We start from the raw sequence: 18,984 nt of genomic DNA, 5'->3' as shown, positions 1-18,984 counted from the left end.
TCAAAGCCCTAAATGACCTAGCCCCCTCCTAGCTTTCTGTCTTCTTAAGCTTTATTCCCCCGCCATGTATTTTTTAATCCAATGACACCGGCCTCTTGGCTGTCCCACGAACAAGACACTCCATCTCTCAGCTGTGGGCATTTTCTCCGCCTGTTCTCCATGCCTGAAATGTTCCCCTGCTGTGATCTAATTACTGACCTCCCTTGCCTTAGTCCCAACTAAAATCTCACCTTCTAAAGGAAGCCTTTCCAAACCCCTCTCAATTCCAGTGCCTTATCTCTTTAATTACTTCCTATTTATCCTGTATATAGCTTGCTTTGCACGTATTTTTTTGCATGTTGTCTCATACCTTTGAGGGTAGGGACTGTCTTTTACTTCTTTTTGTATGTCCAGCACTTAGCACATAGTAGGTCTTATTAATACATATAGATTGATTGAAGACCCAGTTAAAATCCTACCTTTTGCAAGAAGCATTTCCAGATTCCCCTTAATGTTAGTGCCTTCCCTATGTTTATTATTATTCAACTTATCCTGTTTGTATCTTGTTTGTACATAGTTGTTTGACTGATATCTCTTGCATCCTGGTGAACTCCTTAAGACTAGGCATTGGTTTTTTTTGTTCTTTGGCTTTCTTATACCCATAGTGCTTAACTATGCTTGGCATACATGCTAGTAGAACACAGATTATTTTCTGTAAGAGGGATTGGGCCTTCTTTCTTCTTGCTTGTTCTGCTTGATGCCAGAAGCCAGAACTGGGAAAACCAAGTGGGTAAATGATGTCGAAAGAAGAGAATTTCATCTTGAAGTTGAATTCTAACACTTAAACTATTCTAAAGTAGATTGAACCTCCTTGAGAAGCAGTAGATTCTCCCAAAAGCTGTATAACCATTTGTCCAGTGAGTCATAATGGAGATTTTTTTTTTTGGCATGGGCTAGAATTTGGCATGGCCTCTGAATTGCTTTTTAATTGTGGGATTTTATAATTTTCACGGATCAAGGTCCTGAAGGGAGAGAATGGAATAAATGTTATTGGTTGGCAGTAGCAGTTCCAGGCCAGGAGGAAGATCACATTAAGTAGGATCACTTCCAGGGGGAATCCTCTAAGACTGGAGAGGAGAATCGATGGGAGGACACAACTGAAAAATTAAGGAGACCTCCATCATCTCAGTAAAGTTGGAAGTATGCGCAACAGGAAGAACCCAGGGCTGAGCCTACTATGTGCCAGGCACTGTGCTAAATGCTAGAGACACAAGGAGTTCATACTCTAACAGGCAAACAACTAGTTACAAGCAAGCAGGATAAACTGGAGATAATCTTTGAAGACGTTAAGATTAAGGAAGACTTTGCAGAAGGTGAGATTTTAGCTGAGACTTGAAGGAAGCCAGGAGACAAGGATAAGGCTGGACCACAATGGGGGCGGGGTGTTAGCCAGGTGAGGGCTTCCAGGGTGGAAGACACCCCAAAGGCCAGTAGAGATGGAGGGCCAGCCTGGAGCCTTCGGGCAGGAGACAGCTTCAGGACCAGCCGCTAAGCCCGGAATGCATCCAGTACCGGAGGTCCCGAGAAGGCGGCTGCGGATCTCCAGAACAAACGCCTTGGGGCAGGAGCGGGGCCGCGCTTGCGCCCTGCACCTCTTCTGCAGGGCTCGCATGCCGGGAATGCCGCCTCACGCCAGACCAATCCGCTCCTCCGGAAGCCGGATTAAACCGCACTCAGGAAAGGGGCGGGACCGACCCTACCGTGAAGCAGGTCGTGGGCGGGAAGTTCACGAGCTCAACGAATCGTTGCTTGAAAGGGGAGGGATAGGGCTGTGGACCAATGGGGAGAGGCGAGACCAGCCCCACCTCCGGAAACAGCGGGCCAATCGGCGCGGAGCGGCGGGTGGGCCTGGGAGGCTGAGGGGGAGGGGCGGGCGGAGCGGGATGGCAGGCGCGGCCCGGGAAGTGCTCACGTTGCAGCTCGGGCACTTCTCCGGCTTTGTGGGCGCACACTGGTGGAACCAGCAGGTGAGACCCTACCCACCCTGACCCCATACCCATGTACCGCTAACGGGATCCCCAAACTCCTTATCTCCGCGTCCCCGCCGACTCAGGGCCTGCGCCTGCCCCGGACCCAGCAACCCCCGTCCCCCACAGGATGCCGCGTTGGGCCGTTTGGCCGGAGCCAAGGAGCTCCCTGGAGTCAAGGAGCTGCCCGGAGAGCTGTGCCCCGATGTCTTGTACCGGGCAGGCCAGACCCTGCATGGCCAGGAGACGTACACGCCCCGCCTCATCCTCATGGACCTGAAGGGTGAGCTGTGCCCCCCAGACCCAGAGGGTGGGAATAGGGCCTTGCGCCCTGAGCTGCCTTTTCTTTCCATAGGCCCACTGAATGCTTCTTTGTAGCCCCCACACTACTTTGTGGGAAGCCAGGCTCCTGGCAGGGCTCCAGCCCTTCCATGAACTAGCCGTGAGACCTGGACAAGTTACTTTCCTTCTATGGGCCTCAGTTTCTTCAGCTGCAAAACGAAAGCATGGACTAGATAAGGCAATCCATTCATTAGGTCTCTTCCAAGTCCTATGTTCTCTGATTGAATGTCAAACTGGTTCCAATTTTCTAGCAATTATGCTTTTTCCATAGTCACAAACAAAAGTTTTTCTGTGGAGATCCCACCTTCCTCCTTCTAGCCACCTTGTTCTTCAGACTTCCTTAGATGACACAACATCTTGTATTTCAGAAAACGTACAGATCAGGGAGAATTTTCAGTGATCTAAGTAAAGTGAACCTTATTTGAATTTCTGTTTAAGCTCACAGTGCTGGCCTACTTCCTAAAAGAGAAGGCTTGAGGAACAACTCTTCAGTTTGTGGATTGTCAGGGAGAATGAAGTATGTATTTAAAACTGAAAAAAAAAAAACAGGGATGAGGGGTGAGCTAAATATTAAAACAAAGAAAGAAAAAGTGCTGGAGAGGAATTCTGACCTATATCAAGAAACTGAAGGGTGAAAGAATGTGACACAGGAAAAAGGGAAGAAAACCTACAAGCTCTGAAGTAACAGATGTGAAATTCTTCCTAAAGAGAGAACTGGACCATCCAAAGAGGAAGATGCTTCTGGTCCTCCAAGGAATTGAAGATAAAAAAGTACAGCTGCTGAAAGATGAGATTAACCAATAGGAGTTAGAGAAAGTTGACAGGAGTAAGTAGTACAGGTACCTGGTCTGAAGGATTAAGAGTAGCTACTTAATGACCCAACAGTAGAAAGTTTCCTAATATTCTTTGGTTAAGCATTCAGAATGTGGCAGAAAATGCCTTAAGATTTATCAAACCACTATTTATGATTCACATAGGCCTATGTGATATTGCCAAATGGAACTTCGAAATCCCTGCTAAAGAAACAAAAGACCTTAGGAGCACACACAGTTTTTTGTTGGTTTGTTTTAAACTGTGGCTACCAATCAAAGGCAAGGTCTTCTGAAGAGAGGCAGATTTGGGATTAGAACAAAATGGTGTTTGAGAATAGACACATAAAATAAATATAGACATCAAAAATATAGAAATAATGAATCCCTGGCCAGGGATGAAATGTATCCAGTGAGAGTTGGTAAAAATGTATTTGTTTGGAGTCTAACCAATTTAATCAAAGGCTTCAGATGTTGATAAGCAAATGCACAGAGTTTGGGTAAAAGTCCAGAGGCAGCTGGGTGGCGAAGTGAGTAGAATGCCAGGCCTGGAATCAGGAGAACTCCTCTTCCTGAGCAAGTCATTTAACCTTGTTTGCCTTAGTTTCCTCATCTGTAAAATGAGATGGAGAAGGAAATGGCAAACTACTCCAGTATCTTTGCCAAGGAAACCCCAAATGGGGTCATGAAGAGTTAGACTTGACTGGAAAACAACAGAACTGAATGGGTTAAAGGCAAGGTTAACTAGAAATCCTCATGCAATGGAGCGATTTTAACCTTATAGGTATTATTAAAAGTTGGTGGGATGAGCGAAATGACTCATCTTTCCATGTTTCTCTGAATTCTCCTTATTTGTTTCTTATTCAGCAGAAATACGTTACTTCAATGAACTATAATTTGTTAAACCATTCCCCCAAAGAAGAGCCCCTTTGTCTCCTGTTCTTTGATGTCACAAAATGTTCTAACATTTTGGCATACATGGGATTGTTCTTTGACCTTTATGGGTATATACCTGGCCATGGCATCTCTGAGTCGAAGGATAGGGATATTTTGGTCACTTTATAATCATAATTCTAAACTGATTTCCAGAATGTTTGTGCTAATTTACACCTTCAATAGTTAGTATGTGATTATGCCTGTCTTTCCATAGCCCCTCCATTGTTGATTATTTCCATCTCTACTGACTGCCAGTTTGATGGATGTAAAGTGAAACTCTTGTTGTTTTGATGTGTATTTCTCTTGTCTTTAGTGATTTAGATCAATTTTTCATATGGCAGTGAAAGTAGGTAGCAGAGAATTGATTTTTTTTTAAACATAAGACTCCCTGTAAGAATACTGTTAAAAGCACTAAAGCAATACTGGAGAAAAGAGGGAGATTAAAGATGGAATAGGACTACTGCTTTTTGGGATGGGACTATGCTTATGGAGGACAAAGAGAGGATTATGATTGAAAAAAGATAGCATTGCCAAGAGCCAGTATAGTTTTTTGAAAAGGTCGTGCCAGGCTCATTTCCCTTTTTGACAGTCACTAGTCTGATCGATCAAGGGGATGCTATAGACTTTAGCCAAGTATCTAACAAAGTTTCTCATGGCCTTTAGGTATTTGGTACGTACTGTGGAATTAATGTAATTCTTGTGAAACAGAATGGCAATGTAATTCTTGTGAAAAAAGATAGAGAGATGTGAGCTAAATGATAGTGCATTTAGGTGAACGTGAACCTGGTTGGGTAGAAGCCAAGTGTAGTCATTAATGATTCATTGTCATCTTGGAAAGTGGATAGCTGCAGGGATTTTGACTTGACCTCATTATACTTAATAATTAGTTTACAAATATGTGAATTTGCACAAACCTGGGAGGGATGGCCAACACACTAGATGATATATCCAAGACCCCAAAAGATCAATTCCACACACTGTTAGGTATTTTTTTTCTTTGTTCTAGGGGGAATTTCCTTTGTAGATGGAGATTCCTGAGTTTGTTCGAAACTTGTATCAAAGCCAAATATGTTAATACTAATTTAAAAATTGTTGACAATCTGGAATGGGTTGAATCTAAAATGAAATTTAATAGGGATAAATGTAAAAGTTCATAAGTTTAAAACATCTTCACAAGTAAAAGATAAGACACATTTCACCAGAGTGATTTGTCTGTTAAAGATTTAGGGGTTTTGGTAGATTGTAGGCTCACTATTGAGCCAACAGTGATAAGTCACCCCAAAAAGATAATGTGACTTGAAGATGAATTGAGAGGCATAGGGGTCTGCAGGAAGAAGGTGATAGTGCTAATGTACTCTAACCTAATCCAGTGTCCCGAAGATAGCAACCAGGATGGTTCCAAGTCTCAAGATCATGCTATAGAAGGATCAGATGAAGGAACTGGGAATTATTTAGCCTAAGGAAGACCAGACTTAGAGGGAATATGATAAAACACATTGAAGCATCTGAAGGCTGTTCTACTTGGCCCCACAACACAAATCAGGAGCAGTAGTGGAAATTAAAGAGAGATCATTTTTGTTCTTTACAATCTTCACTATTATCTGCAGATGACCCACAAGTATTCTGCATACTATTCATGTTCAGTCCAGGGCAGTGACCCCCCAGATAAGTAGTTAGATGGCCAGTAGCCAGAGTTATCACTTACGGGATTTAGAAGCAGGAAGGACCATAGAGATCCTGCTGCCTCTTTTTGTGAACTGAGATGCTGAGGAAGTGACTTGCCCAACATCATGGATCTCCTGATGTCGAATGCTCTCCACCACCCTACGCTACCACCACAAAAATGGTGGTGATACACTTATATAGTGCCTTTTCATAATAAAGCAGCACCTCTCCCCGCAAAAATCCCTGACACTGTGTAGTACCACCTCTGTAGGTGAAGAAGATGAGGCATATAGAAGTTCAGTGACTTCTCTAAGGTATGCGCAGAGTTGTTTCTGAGCTGCAGTTCCAGCTGCCTGATTCTTAGCCCACTCAGGGCACCTGCACTGGTTTAGCTTACTGGCTGCTCACATTCTGATGGTCGTCACTTCTTACAGCTACATAGCTAACAAGTGGCAAGGTTGGAGCTCTTCCTACTTCAGTGTTTGTTCCACTAGACCACCTATCTGAGAAAGATTCCTCAAGCAGTTAAATGTGGAAAAGAGGTTTGGAGTGAAGCTCATGTGGAAGAAGGTACCTGGGCTGCCCTTAGCTTCTGTGTACTTCTGCCCTTCTCTCCCCACAGGCAGCCTGAGCTCCCTGAAACAAGAAGGTGGATTATACCAAGACAAACACCTGGATGCTGCTATTGCTTGGTGAGGAATGAGAAAAGGGGGGTGGGCAGGTTAGGGGACTGCAGCCCTAAAAAGAAGAGTCTCAGGACCATTGGCCCTGGGGGCCGATCTTTATTTCAGGCAAGGCAAACTCACAACCCACAAAGAGGAACTACAAGCCAAGAACCCCTTTCTACAAAACCTTCTGAGTGCAGAGGTGAGAGGTCTGAGGCCAAGGAGCAGGTTTGCTTCCCATATTAAGAACAGTGCCTGCATTATAGTGGTGCATCTTTCACTTCTTGTTTGTACCACTTCAACAACCCACATAGTATAAAACTTGACCAGAGTGATGTGGATTATTTTACCTTACTGTCCACCCTTTTGTTGGTACCCAAGAGTTTTTGAGAAAGCAGTCTACATTGATGGGTGATCTTTTCTTTGGTTATAAATGAACTCCTTTCAATGATTTTAGAAGGCAAGGCACACTAAGGCTTTCATTGATATGCCAACTCTTTCCTAGGTTGAATGGAGTTAAGTGTGGATTTTGTTACTTCTCTTAGGGAGTGATGAGTAGTGATGGCGTCTGGAGGGTCCAAGCATTTCCCAATGGTAAAGGTGAGGCCTTTGGCAGGGGAAGAGGAAGTAAATTGGACAAGCACGTTACAAAAGCCTGACTCCTTCACTTCTCCACAGGTATTCCAACACTTACCAAAGCCTTTTCCCCCACCCCTAAATCACTAATCCCTCCTGAGGGCAGCATCAAGGTGTGGTCGGACTTCCTTCATGTGCAGCTACACCCCAGAAGTATCTGTATCATCCAGAAGTACAACCATGATGGGTATGAGGGCCCCAGGGGCTGGTGGAAGTTTGCCTAGATCCCCACCTATGGCTGGGATAGCTCTTGCTGAGTCATGGGGTTTGTGTTTGGCAGGGAGGCAGGCCGTCTAGAGGGCTTTGGCCAAGGTGAAAGCCTCTTACAGGAGCCCACCTACTTGGAAGAGCTTGAGGACAGACTACACTTCTACGTGGAAGAGTGTGACTATTTGCAGGTATCTGAGGGGCTAAGTGGGCACAAGGTAAGGTGTGTGTCTTCCCCAGCAGTCATTTATCTTTCTTCCCTGTCAAGGGTTTCCAAATCCTGTGTGACCTTCATGATGGCTTCTCTGGCCTAGGAGCTAAAGCAACAGAATTGCTTCAGGATGAGTATGCTGGACGGGGAATCCTGACTTGGGGCCTACTCCCTGGCCCCTATACCCTAGGGGTAAGGGATACAGAGGAAAGGCAGCACTATTGCTTTGCCCCTCGAAGGGTCTGTATGAAGAGAGGGGGAACGAGGACAGCAAGAGAGAGGTGAAAAATGTGCGGTTAGCACCACCCTTTCTTTTCTTCCACTAGGAGCCCCAGAAAAACTTCTATCGTCTCTTCAACACAGCCCTAGGCCTTGTGAACATCGCTGCTCACAGCTCACTTGTCTGTCCTCTGTCCCTTGGGGGTGGCCTAGGGCTTCGGCCTGAGCCTCCAGTCACCTTTCCACATTTGCGTTATGACGTAAGTCTCTGATCTGTGTGTTTGGGGAGCCAGCTTGTTTGTGTCTGGGGAATGGGGGAATCCCAGGCCACAGGCTGCAAATAGAACATACCAGATCCTATTCATCATACTTATGTCTGCCTAGCTAGTTTCCCCACCCCTACCACCATTACCTAGGATACCTGGCACTTGCCTTCACAGACTCCAGTAGCCAAGCAGTCCTCTTTAATTATTCCTTTTCCTTTCTTCAGGTCACATTGCCCTACCACAGCAGTGCCCTCCTGGCTACAGCCCTAGATACGATCACCGTCCCCTATCGACTGTGCTCCTCCCCAATCTCCATGATGCATCTGGCTGACATGCTGACCTTTTCTGGGAGAAAGGTTGGAAACCAAATGGGGAAATCTAGAACTGATCAGCAAATAAAAAATCAAGGAACCCATAACCTGATTTTCTTCTCCACTTTCAGGTGGTTACAGCTGGAGCCTCAATCCCCTTCCCAGTGGCTCCTGGCCATTCTCTTCCAGATACCCTGGCCCAATTTGGAGGGACCATACCATGGACTCCACTTTCTGCATGTGGGGAACCAAGTGGCACTCACTACTTTGCCCAATCTGTGGTGCTTCGGGGTGTGGACAAAACACGACAGACCAGGTAAAGGATGGGAGGCATGTACACGTTCCCATCATTTATGCACAGTAGCTGCTTGTGGAACAGCATAACCTTTCTCCAAACACCCTCAGGGCTTTTAAGGTCAGGGTAGGTTGGTGGAGTATCAGGGGCACCCCTTTCCCTGTTTAACTCATTCAGGATAACAGTAGTTTCTGTGTTTCATTGGGCAGTCAGCTCTCCCCAGGTACATCACCAAGTTCTCCACTCCATGCCTGCACCAGTGGAGAGGAGGTGTTGGCTCAGTATTTACAGCAGTTGCAACCTGGGGTCCTGAGGTATGTAAAGTTTCCATGCTTTCCTTTCCCCAACAATTTCTTAGCTTTAACTTGCTCCCTTCACTTCTCCCCTTGCCAATTTCACCCCAAGTCACTGCATTCTCTGGGCCTTAGATTCTGCATGTGCATAACAAGGTAGTTGGCCATGATGATCTCTAAGGTTCCTTGCAGCTGTGATGTTTAAGGACCCTGTAAACTAGATTTATTAACCCTGTGCCTCACCATTTGTTTGCCTGACGCATATTTTATTATACCCCACAGTCCCACCTAAGCAAATCAATATGGAGGGGCAGCTAGGTGGCACAGTGAGTGGAGTCAGGAGGACCTGAGTTCACATCCAGCCTCAGACACTTGCCCAAGGTCACACAGCTAGTACATGCGTCAAGTCACTTAACCCCAATTGCCCTGCCAAAAAGCAAAAAAAAAAAAAAAAAAATCCATATGGAAAGGCTGAGTCATAAGCTTGTGTAAAAAGACTTTTTGCACAGGGGAAAAAAAAACAAACAAAACCATTTCTCCCCAGCTCCTCCCAGTTGCTGCTGAGTCCGTGCAGGGTAGTACCTCCATACCCACGATTCTTCTCCTCACGACTCAACCAGCAGGGTTTGATTCTGGATGGCACCCACAATGGGACAGGTAAGAAATGACACAAAGATAAAGACCTCACCCCAAAGGACACCTGCCCCTCCTCAGTTGAGTGACATCTCAAATGCCACCACAACATAGTTTCTTTAACTTAAGGATCTGTCCTATTAGAATGAATTCTCTCTTCCATGGGTAGAAATCAGATCTCTTCCTTCCTCTCAGAAAGAGGGTGCAGTTTGGGTTCTCTTACTTTTGACTCCACTGTCCCTCCCACAGCAGTGGAGACTATCCCGGTGCTCGCTACACTGTGCTCCTCCTCGCTGCTGCATCGGGCCTTGGGCCGGCTGGCTGGAGAACTGGCCAACCTTGACCTGAGACGCTGGGCCAGTTTTCTGGCAGCAGGTGTGGAACAAGATGACATGGAAGAAACCATACAGGAGCTGCACAACTTGGCCCAGTGTTACAAAGACGGAGACAGCCTCATAAACTGAGCCCCTTTCATGGACTGTGCAGCCCAGAGAAGGAAAAATAAAATAGTTTTCAAAAAACCTGACTGCTGGGTACAGCAGTTTCTATCTTGCAGCTGGCCAGCTATGCCAACAGGGCTTGTTTATTATGCTTTAGAAAGATGGTGATTGGATCACAAAACAATAAATAAAATGGAAAGTAGAAGGGAGAAAGACTCTCAAGTACAATATTTACAAATCAGGTCAGTGCAGCCTTCATAACAGGCCTGCCTTTCAACTATTAAGAAGGCTGAGCCCCAAGGCCCTTCCCCTCCCCAGTCTGATTTCTCTCCTTTTTTTGGACTCCCTGCTTCCTCCAGCCTTGTAAACTGAGCCCAAAGTGACCATAATGGGGAGTCAGGAAGGGAGTGTGTCTTCCTAGGGTAACCCTATTTCTCCTGGTAAGGTGCCATGATGGGTTTGGTCCTATACAAACACCACCTGTGTCTCTCCAGAATTTCATTCATCTGGCTCCTCTTCAGACAGGAGGTCCCCCCGATCAGAGAGTTGGTCTGTGTTACTGGTGCTGGTAGCATCATCCTCATCCTCAGAGCTGGCCTCACAGGCTGTGTGGAAGAGCTGCATCAGTTCCCTGAACCTGTGTGAGACCTGTGGGAGAACAAAGGGCGTGTCTACATGCTGTTTTTGACTTTATGGCTATGACTATGCTTTGTGACTGAAATCCTCACTCCTGACAAACATTACAGTTCATAAAGCACTTTCTCACAATCTCTGGAAAACAGGTAGTGACAGTAATATTTTTCGTTTGCAGTTAAGACAACTGAAGACTTGCATATATCATACACCTAGTAAGGAGCAGAGTTGGCCCTTGAGTCCTTGTCTTCAGCCTCACTAATATCTAACCTCTAGTCCTCCGTTGTTTTCTCAATTGTCACTCCCCTAGAAGGCCTCGGTGTTCAACTCTTCCTCTTCTATTTTGTCTTGTTCTCTCTTCATCCTGTCTCCTGCTGTGAAGATGGAACCCAGCTTTCTTTCCTCCCAAGACTGGCCTTTCACAGAAATAGAACCTGGAACTGTCACACTTCCCAGCTTCCTGTTGGTCCAAGTTTACCCTTTTTATTCTGTCCTACTGTCTTGGGAACCTAAAACCCACAGAGAGTGGGAAGTGGGATTTGTATCACTTCCTTTTCTAGGCCTTTAATCATGGTTCCACCCCCTCCCCGCACAACCATATAGGATGAGACATTTTGAGTGCCCACACTCCTCATAAAATTATTTGCAGGCTTTCCTTCTCTGGGAACCCAGAGTTTCCTTAAAAACATTGTGAGCTTCCTCTTGTCAACCTGTATCTCAAAGCCCTTATTTACCTCTCCAGGAGTCTTATTGCCCAATTGCTGTGAGATGGTGCTGAAAGTCTGAGGCTGTGCCCCTCGTTCCTGGCACATGGTCAGGATCACTCGGTCAGCCTCCCTGTAACACAGATAACCAAGATGGCCACAGGTACCCTTACTTAATTCCCCACTCCCCGATGTTTTACCATGCCTACCTTGTCCATAGGACAACCTTTTCCCCAGTGGAGCTGACCTTGCTGTTGTTGGCACATACTGTAGCTTCTGAAGCCTTTAGATGTTGCTCTCCATCAGGTCCCCTGACATGCAAGCCACTGTCCTCTTTGGATGAACCTCCAACAGGGACTCTGTGAATAGCCCCTGAAATGGCAGTTACTGGTGGGGGGGATTCAAGGATGGTGGGAATCCTGCTTGCTGTCTTAATGTCAAGTTTTCTGCCAGGGTGCAGCCAGCTATTTGGAATGTCTTGTTTTCCTTGCCCAGAGGCCCGTCCTTTCCCAACATCTGTGGTGTTTGATGGTATAGGGCTCAGAGTGGAGGCAGGGCACCCAGTAGCAACAAATGCTTTCCCAGAATTTGACATGGCCCCTGCCTGCTCGGCTTCACTCAAGGTTTGCAGTTTGGGGGATGGGCTATGGACTCCTTCAGTTCCAGCTTGGCTTCTGATTGAATTGGGCACAAGTCCAGCTTTAGGGGGATGTTGAGGGCTCTCTGGTGAACAAGGTGCTGGGACATCCAAGGGGTTTCCTTCTCCAGGGGAAAGCAATGTTCTTCCCATTTCCAATCCTGCTCAGAAATACAGGGTAGTTATAAAGAAACAACAGAGATCAAAGGAGGACCTTTGAGAAAGTCAACTGGCAGGGATGGGGGGTGTGGGAAGGAGGTGGCATTATGGATTTTTAAATGCCAGTGTGCTCCTCTCATATTATTTGAAGACCATGAAATTCCTACAAATAAAGCTGAATAAGTCTTTGTCTCTAGGTTTGCATAAAAAGACTAGGGGATAGGCAAGAGAGCCCCAGTTGGGTAGAAGGTTGGGTCAGAGCTTCAAATAACTCTTAAGTGCTCTATAAGAGGTCCCAAGTGGCAAGAAAAACAAGTCTTAAGTATTTTTTGTGAGAGTAGCAGCTTGAAGCATCAAACTATTTTGCAGTGTGAGAAGGTGAGGGGATTAGGGGAAGACGGTGGGATGAAATGATATAAAAGCTTATGTTTTTACCTGGAACAGGCATCTCCCCTTTTCTGGCTGCTCTAGGGGCTCTGCTATCTTGTTCATCCAGCGCCTCTTCCTCCCCTGTCTCCCTGCCTCGTCCAGCCTCTTTAGCATCAGGGGTAGGGCTGGCCTCAGGAGGAGGGCTTGCACCCAGCAGCTCATGGGGTTCCTTGTTTTTGCAAGCCTTGCTTTCACACACCTGTAGGGATGGTGCTGAGTCATGAATCTCTTTGAAACTCAATGAGGGAAGAAGGCCCAAGGACTCAAAAATATAAATATATTTTTCCTTAAAATGATAAGCATCTACCTAAAACCATCAGCAAACATTTGTAACAGGAATAGGCTAGAAGCCTTCCCAGTAACATCAGGAGGGAAACAATGACTCATGTTATCACCAATATTATTAGAAATGCTAGCAATAGCAGTAAGAGAAGAATAAGTAATTGGGAATAAGAATGGCCAATGAGGTAACAAAAATCTTTTTTTGCAGATGATATGATGACATACTTGGAAAATCCTAGAGATTCAAATAAAAAGCTAGTTGAAACGATGACTTTATCAAACTAGCAGGACATAAAATGAACTCACATAAACGTAAATCATCAACATTTCTATCTATCACCAACAAAACCTTACAAGGTATATATATGTATATACACACACATATACACTGAGACACTATCGGTTGAACTGTGAACTGACCTGACCATTTTGGAAAGCAATCTGGAACTATACCCAAAGAGTTATAAAGCTGTGTATACCCTCAGACCCAGTGATAACACTTTTAGGTCTGTTTCCCAAGGTGATCAGGGAAAAAGGGAAAGAACCTATATGTTCTAAAATATTTATAGCAGCTCTCTCTGTGGTGGCAAAGACCTGGAAGTGGAAGGGATGCCCATCAATGGGGAATGGCTAAACAAGTTGTGATAGAACACTACTGTGCTGTAAGAAATGATGAGCAGGTTGATTTTAGAGATGACATGATGGAGTGAAACAAGCAGAATGAAGAGAACATTGTTACACTAACACATTTTTGTTCATAGAGTAACTGTGACCAACTAAGTCATTCTCAGCATTATACTCAAATCAGCTACAAAGGACCTATGAAGGAAGATGCTATCCACCTCCAGAGAAAGAACTGATAAACAGGAAGTATGCATTGTATGGCTGTACATATATAGACAGTTTAGAACTTAAAGTGTAACAAAAAAAAATTAAGTAAAAAAAAGAAAGAAAACTATACAAAAAAAAATCTGATTACAAGGACCAAGTTTGGTCCAAAACAAGAGAGATAAGAAAGCACTGGCCACTAACCCCACTCCACCCTCAGCCTCCCTTCTTTGTAAAGGAGTGGTAATGTCAAACTTTTCTGATATGTTAATTTTCCTGAACTTTTAAAATTCTTTGTTATAAGGGATAGGGGTGCTGGTGGGGTGGTGGTGGTTACATTAGCATATGTAAGTGATATTAAAAAAAGATTAATACATATTTTTTAAAATATATGAATGCATAGTTTAAATAGGAGTTGCAGGATTCCCTTTAAAAAGTTGTAAGCTCCCTAAACCTTTTGCTATTCACCCTCCATTCTTTCCCCCTTTGCTCCAGTACTTGAAGAGGTGTCTTTTTTTACGTTATAGGACAATATATCTGCCTGTGTCCTTGATCTCCTTTCATATTTCTGACATCCTATCCCCAAAATCATCGTGTCTAACTTGAAATTTTCCCTATCTACTGCCTCCTTTCCTGCTGCTTACAAATATCTCTCCCCAATTCTTTAAAAAACTACTTGATCTGATCGTAACTCTTGGCCCAAACTAAAAAAAAAGCTGTCTTGGGAGGCAGGAGAGAGAAAAAAAGAAATGCTTGTTCACTTTTTTAAAAAGTATGCCTACACTTGTTGAATCCACACCTCATTCACTTCTCAAGCCCTTGCAGTGTGGCATCAAACAACTGAAAGTGTTCTATATCTGATGATCTCTTCTAAATGCTCATTCTTCTTAATGTCACTGCAGTTCTTGACAATGTTGATCATGCCCTCTTCCTAGATACTCTCTCTTCCTTCAGCTTTCATTTAATGTTCTCTCCTGAGTCCCTCCTTTTAAGTCTCCAACCCTGTACAGATGTGCTCCAAACTGTCCTAGGTGTTTTCCCTTTTCTCTGCACTCTAAAGAGTGACCTCACAGCTCCCAACTATCACTGCCTATGCAAGTATCTCCCAACCAACTCTATATTGCCTTCATTTCTCTCCTGAGCTCCATTCCTACATCACCAACTGTCTATTGGATATTTTCAACTCATTGTTCCAAAGGTACCTCAAACTTAGCATGTCCAAAACACAACTCACTAAATTTACTACTAAATCCTTCCTTCTTCCTAACTTATATATTTATGTTGAGGACACCACCACCCTTTCTTCCATTTATCCAGGTTCATGAATTCAAAGTCATCCTTAAATCTTTCTGCTCTCAGCTCATATCTGATAGGCTACCATGTCTTGTCATTCCCACTTTTAAAAGGTCTCTCAAAACTGTCCCCTTTCCTCCATTCACACTGATTCAGGTCCTTATTTCATGGATTGTTACAGAGGCCTCCTAAGTGTTCTCTACTGCCTCTACCTTCTACATTCCATGTTCCACTCACCTGTCAAATGGATATTCCTAAAGCACAGTTTGAGTATGTTGAGTATGTCCTCCTTCTCAAAAAAATTACAGCGACTCCCTCTTTCCTTTATAACTGGCAAATTCTTTTGGAATTTAAAGCACTTCTCAATCTGACTCATTTACTTTCATTCACATACGCTAATGCCTGTCCATTCCACATCTTCCCATAAGCTGTCCCTCATGTCTGAAACATATTCTCTTTTCACCTCTAACTTACAGAATCCTGAACTTCCTTCAAGGTTTAGTTCAAGTACTACCTTTCACATGAGAACTCCCTCAAGCTACCTAGGTACTTAACAAACGCTCAGTGAGTGAATTCAAACTAAGATTCTATTTATAAAGTTTGATTTACAGTCTTTTGATGAATTAAGCTACTGTGTAAATGAATGAAGGAAAAAGCATTTATTAAGTACTTACTATGTGCAAAGCACTATACTAAGTGATGGAGATACAAGGAGAAAAGCAAGATAGTTCCTACTCTTGAAGGAGCCCATAGTCTAATAGAGGGAGAAAACACTTATAGCAGGTTTTAGCTGAAAGTTAGACAGAAAGGCACCAGGATTTTAAAGCAAATTAGATTTGTACAAGTAACTAACCAGTTCCAAATCCTGAGTAGTTTAAGCAATGTAAAAAGTCAAGAATATATTTCAGATATTAGAAACCCACAGACATTGCACATTAGTGCTGGAAGGTATTTTGGAGGCCATCTAGTCCAACCTCATTTTAGAGATGAGGAAACTATCTGAAAGGCCCAGGCCGAGGGATGGAAAATGGACTTCAGTCAGGCCTGAGCTCAGATGCACCAGTGACGAACCCCACGCCTTACGCCCATACCCACCCCATTTGCTTCCTTTCTCACGCAGCTTACCTTGCTGCTGCAATGGCTGCAACCTCTCCTTCTGTTCTTCTTTAGCTTGGGGTCAGGATTGCCCTCATGGCAGGAACAGACACAATCCTTGGGGCCATCTGGCCACTCTGTTTCCTAGAAGACACAAAGGCTAAGCTGGCAGTCTGAGCACCAGGCTGATCTAGGCAGAAAGATCCAGGCTCTGGGGAACACCCCATAACTCAAGTCCCATTCTGATCACATTGTCCTGGTCTAAGCACTCACAATACTCAGCTGCACATCAGATCAGAAACCATTATAAACAAAATCTCTGTGCAAGAAAAACAAAAAGAGCCTAACCATATTCCCTACTTATTTCAGGCATCTATTAGTTGAATATAAATACTCAACTAACTTTGATTAACCCCCCCAAAAAGGGCCATTCACTGGGTTCACTGAAAGGCTATGTGACCTGTCTGTTCATCTGCGGTTGTGTCTGTTTCTTTCCAAGACAAGACTCTGCACATAGCAAATGCTCAATCAACTGACTGATAGATTCCCTTTGGCCTCACCCAACCAACCAGACTTCTCTCCGTGAAGTAGTAAAGGTTCTCAGGGAGCTAAAGGCAGTTACTGGCTGTTTCTCAGTTACTCATTTCTACTAGTAGAGGGAAGCTAGAACACCAGGAAAACGGAGAAGAGGGGATAATTTCTCTAAATGGTGGTATCTTGGATTCATTGGCCCATAAATTTAGAAGCAGAATGGACCCTAGAGCATATCCAATCCAAACCTCTCAGGTCCTATGCAGATCTTCTGCATTACCGCCACCCCAGCCTACACCATCTCTATCCCATCTAAAATACTATAACTCCCTGAAGTCTCCTCAGCATTTAATCTGAAATGAGGTAACACAGAACCACCTAACACTGGAGAAAGGGGGGAAAAAAGAGAAACCATTAGCCATGACCAACCTTCTCATGGTTCTGGCCCCCAATTTCTTTTCTCCTCTTATTTTTTGAGGCTGTGGACATCTTGGGATGCTCCTCTTCTTCTTCTACATCTGGAAGAGCCACTTCTTCAAAGCCATCAAACTAAAGAAGAGACAGCGCCAACTTAGTCAGACTTTGCTGCTCCCATGGATTCTCTGCTACTGCCCGCCCTCATCCCTAAATCCCTCAGGAGTCTTGGGAGTTGCACCTCATACTCTTTCTCCTCGGTCCAATTGATCTCCTCGAAGTCACCCAGTCGACTAGCCACTGGTCGAAGATGATCAAAGAAGACAGAAAATTCATCCTGAAGATGGTCATGGCCCTTAAGTAGCTGCCACATCTGAGTCTTAAGCTTGAAAAGTTAGAGAGAAGGCTAAGAGTTCTTAAAAGCATAGCTTTTCCACCTCTTCCAAACCAACCTGTTGGCCTTAAAAATCTCAAAATCTTAAGTATTGAGTAGGACCTTAGAGGTTATATAATCCAACCTTCTGTTCCATGTGGCAATCCTCTCTATTCATATTCCTGAGAAGTGGTCATTCAACTGCAATATGTCCACTGCTTTTATTGCTGGAAATGTCTAGCTTTCTATTGCCCTTTCTCTTTGCTCTTAAGAAACAGAGGGAAGATTCAAGATTATTTCCACTCTGTTCCTCCCAGACTGGTCTACCAGAAGAAAGAAAAATGCAAACCAAGGATACTCCTCCAAGTAGACAAAATCGGTCCTTCGTGGATCTGGGAAGGCTGAGGGTTAAGACTCCTGGTCTGACCAGAGATTCTTGCCCCCCCTTCATCCAGTTTTTCCCAGAAGCAGAAAAAGCTCTAGGCTCCTTTTTCTCCTTCAAAAAGTCCATGGAAGGGATGGAAGGAGGTAGAACTGGAATCCTTACCTCACTGATCTCCTGTGGAAGACAGTCTGCACAGCCCTGCAGGACTTTGATGATCTTCTGATGGTGGGAAGGGTTTTCTGCAAAGCAAATCTCCAGTTGCCGAAGGAACTTTCTGCTCTTCTCAAAGGCCTGCTGCTCTTCAAACTGCCAGGAAAGGGAACCAGGAGAGGGTCACTCCCAGGGCTACTGATAATTCCCACCTTGCCCTTTAAGATTTAGAAATAAAAACTCCTCAGCTGGGGAAGGTGGTGACAATCTCCAAATGCAGTTGTAAAAATTTTTGCAAATCATCCTATAAGTTTTGGCACTGACCTCTCTCCCTTGGAAATTATAGCTGTTCCACTTTGGAAATGAGATAAGGATGATGGACTCATGGAAATGGGTATGTTCAGGTTGTACTCAGTGTGTACTGATGTGGGAAATAGAATGGGGACCAACTATTTTCTATCCCAGCTGAACAACAGAACAAAAAAAATGAGGCTAAAAGCAGAAGGCCTATAAGCACTTAAATGCTTACTTATGAATTGCTGGAACTTACATTTATGTTCCTCCTTGGGAGGGAGGAGGGATAGTAGATGGGATACCTTCTAACTCTGCTTTTAAATACTGAGGACCAACTCTTCCCATCTCATCTCTTCCCCCGCTCCCCTCAATCATCATACCAGAAGAGAGAGAAGGGAGGCCACTCTATTCTCTCTATCTACTTACTAGGCCACAGGCCAAGGCCTGCTCTGGCAACAAGAATGCAGCAAAATCCTTCAGTAGTTGAGGCCAGTCATGGAGTAGGGTCTGCAGACTATTGTACAAATCCACAGCTGTCCGTCTCTGTGTGCTAGACTCAAACTCATAAATGACACGAAGGAAGTCCTCATACTTGCCAGGGACATGGCGTAGGGCCTCACGTACCTGAAGAAGAGTATTCAGTTAACAGAACCTCACATCTTGGGCCTCCAACAATTGGAAGAGACCAGAGAATAACTAACTACTAGGAAAGATTTGGTGGGGAACCCAGGGAGATATTACATACATGGAACCTAATGATATCAGGAGATACTCTAGTTGCATTTCTGGAAACGGAAAGAAAATTAAAACCCATAAAGGACGTTAAAAATGTCAATAAGGAGT

At 44.4% G+C, this 18,984-nt stretch overlaps 2 protein-coding genes across 6 annotated transcripts in view; one reads left to right on the top strand and one right to left on the bottom strand.

The window, feature by feature from the left end:
- The first annotated feature begins 1,726 nt into the window (after positions 1 to 1,726).
- On the top strand, positions 1,727 to 10,709 carry MSTO1 (misato mitochondrial distribution and morphology regulator 1). 2 transcript variants are annotated; one of them, XM_036753744.1, is made up of 14 exons: positions 1,727 to 2,006; positions 2,136 to 2,289; positions 6,381 to 6,450; positions 6,550 to 6,625; positions 6,969 to 7,023; positions 7,102 to 7,246; positions 7,340 to 7,457; positions 7,535 to 7,669; positions 7,804 to 7,956; positions 8,187 to 8,318; positions 8,405 to 8,589; positions 8,778 to 8,882; positions 9,406 to 9,518; positions 9,744 to 10,709. In XM_036753744.1, the coding sequence occupies exons 1-14, from the start codon at positions 1,923 to 1,925 to the stop codon at positions 9,956 to 9,958; spliced, it is 1,740 nt and encodes a 579-aa protein (XP_036609639.1). In that variant the 5' UTR covers positions 1,727 to 1,922; the 3' UTR covers positions 9,959 to 10,709. The 2 variants fall into 2 exon arrangements, with proteins under 2 accessions (XP_036609639.1, XP_036609640.1); XM_036753745.1 differs by lacking the exon at positions 2,136 to 2,289 and having other exon boundaries at positions 1,886 to 2,006; positions 9,744 to 10,137.
- The window catches only part of GON4L (gon-4 like), a 74,983-nt gene continuing 65,344 nt past the window's right edge, over positions 9,346 to 18,984 (bottom strand). For 3 of the 4 annotated variants that reach the window (XM_036753741.1, XM_036753742.1, XM_036753743.1), the window contains 9 exons: positions 18,568 to 18,765; positions 17,860 to 18,003; positions 17,181 to 17,324; positions 16,955 to 17,074; positions 16,025 to 16,138; positions 12,503 to 12,695; positions 11,481 to 12,069; positions 11,302 to 11,404; positions 10,433 to 10,582 (listed from right to left, as the gene is read on the bottom strand). In XM_036753741.1, the coding sequence (XP_036609636.1) occupies positions 10,433 to 10,582; positions 11,302 to 11,404; positions 11,481 to 12,069; positions 12,503 to 12,695; positions 16,025 to 16,138; positions 16,955 to 17,074; positions 17,181 to 17,324; positions 17,860 to 18,003; positions 18,568 to 18,765 (1,755 nt within the window). Of the gene's footprint in view, positions 10,583 to 11,301; positions 11,405 to 11,480; positions 12,070 to 12,502; positions 12,696 to 16,024; positions 16,139 to 16,954; positions 17,075 to 17,180; positions 17,325 to 17,859; positions 18,004 to 18,567; positions 18,766 to 18,984 lie in introns of all 4 variants that reach the window. The other variant, XM_036753739.1, reaches the window with a different exon arrangement.

This window comes from Trichosurus vulpecula, chromosome 4 (genome assembly GCF_011100635.1).
Source record: "Trichosurus vulpecula isolate mTriVul1 chromosome 4, mTriVul1.pri, whole genome shotgun sequence".
In the NCBI taxonomy this organism is placed as follows: domain Eukaryota; kingdom Metazoa; phylum Chordata; class Mammalia; order Diprotodontia; family Phalangeridae; genus Trichosurus; species Trichosurus vulpecula.
Note: the sequence above shows the minus strand (reverse complement) of the source record. Positions and strands in the feature narration are given on the sequence as shown.

Coding starts and splice junctions, on each gene's coding strand:
- MSTO1 (XM_036753744.1), top strand. CDS start 1,923: ATGGCAGGCGCGGCCCGGGAAGTGCTCACGTTGCAGCTCGGGCACTTC. Junction 2,290..6,380: donor CATCCTCATGGACCTGAAGG/GTGAGCTGTGCC, acceptor CTCTCCCCACAG/GCAGCCTGAGCTCCCTGAAA. Junction 6,451..6,549: donor CTGGATGCTGCTATTGCTTG/GTGAGGAATGAG, acceptor TCTTTATTTCAG/GCAAGGCAAACTCACAACCC.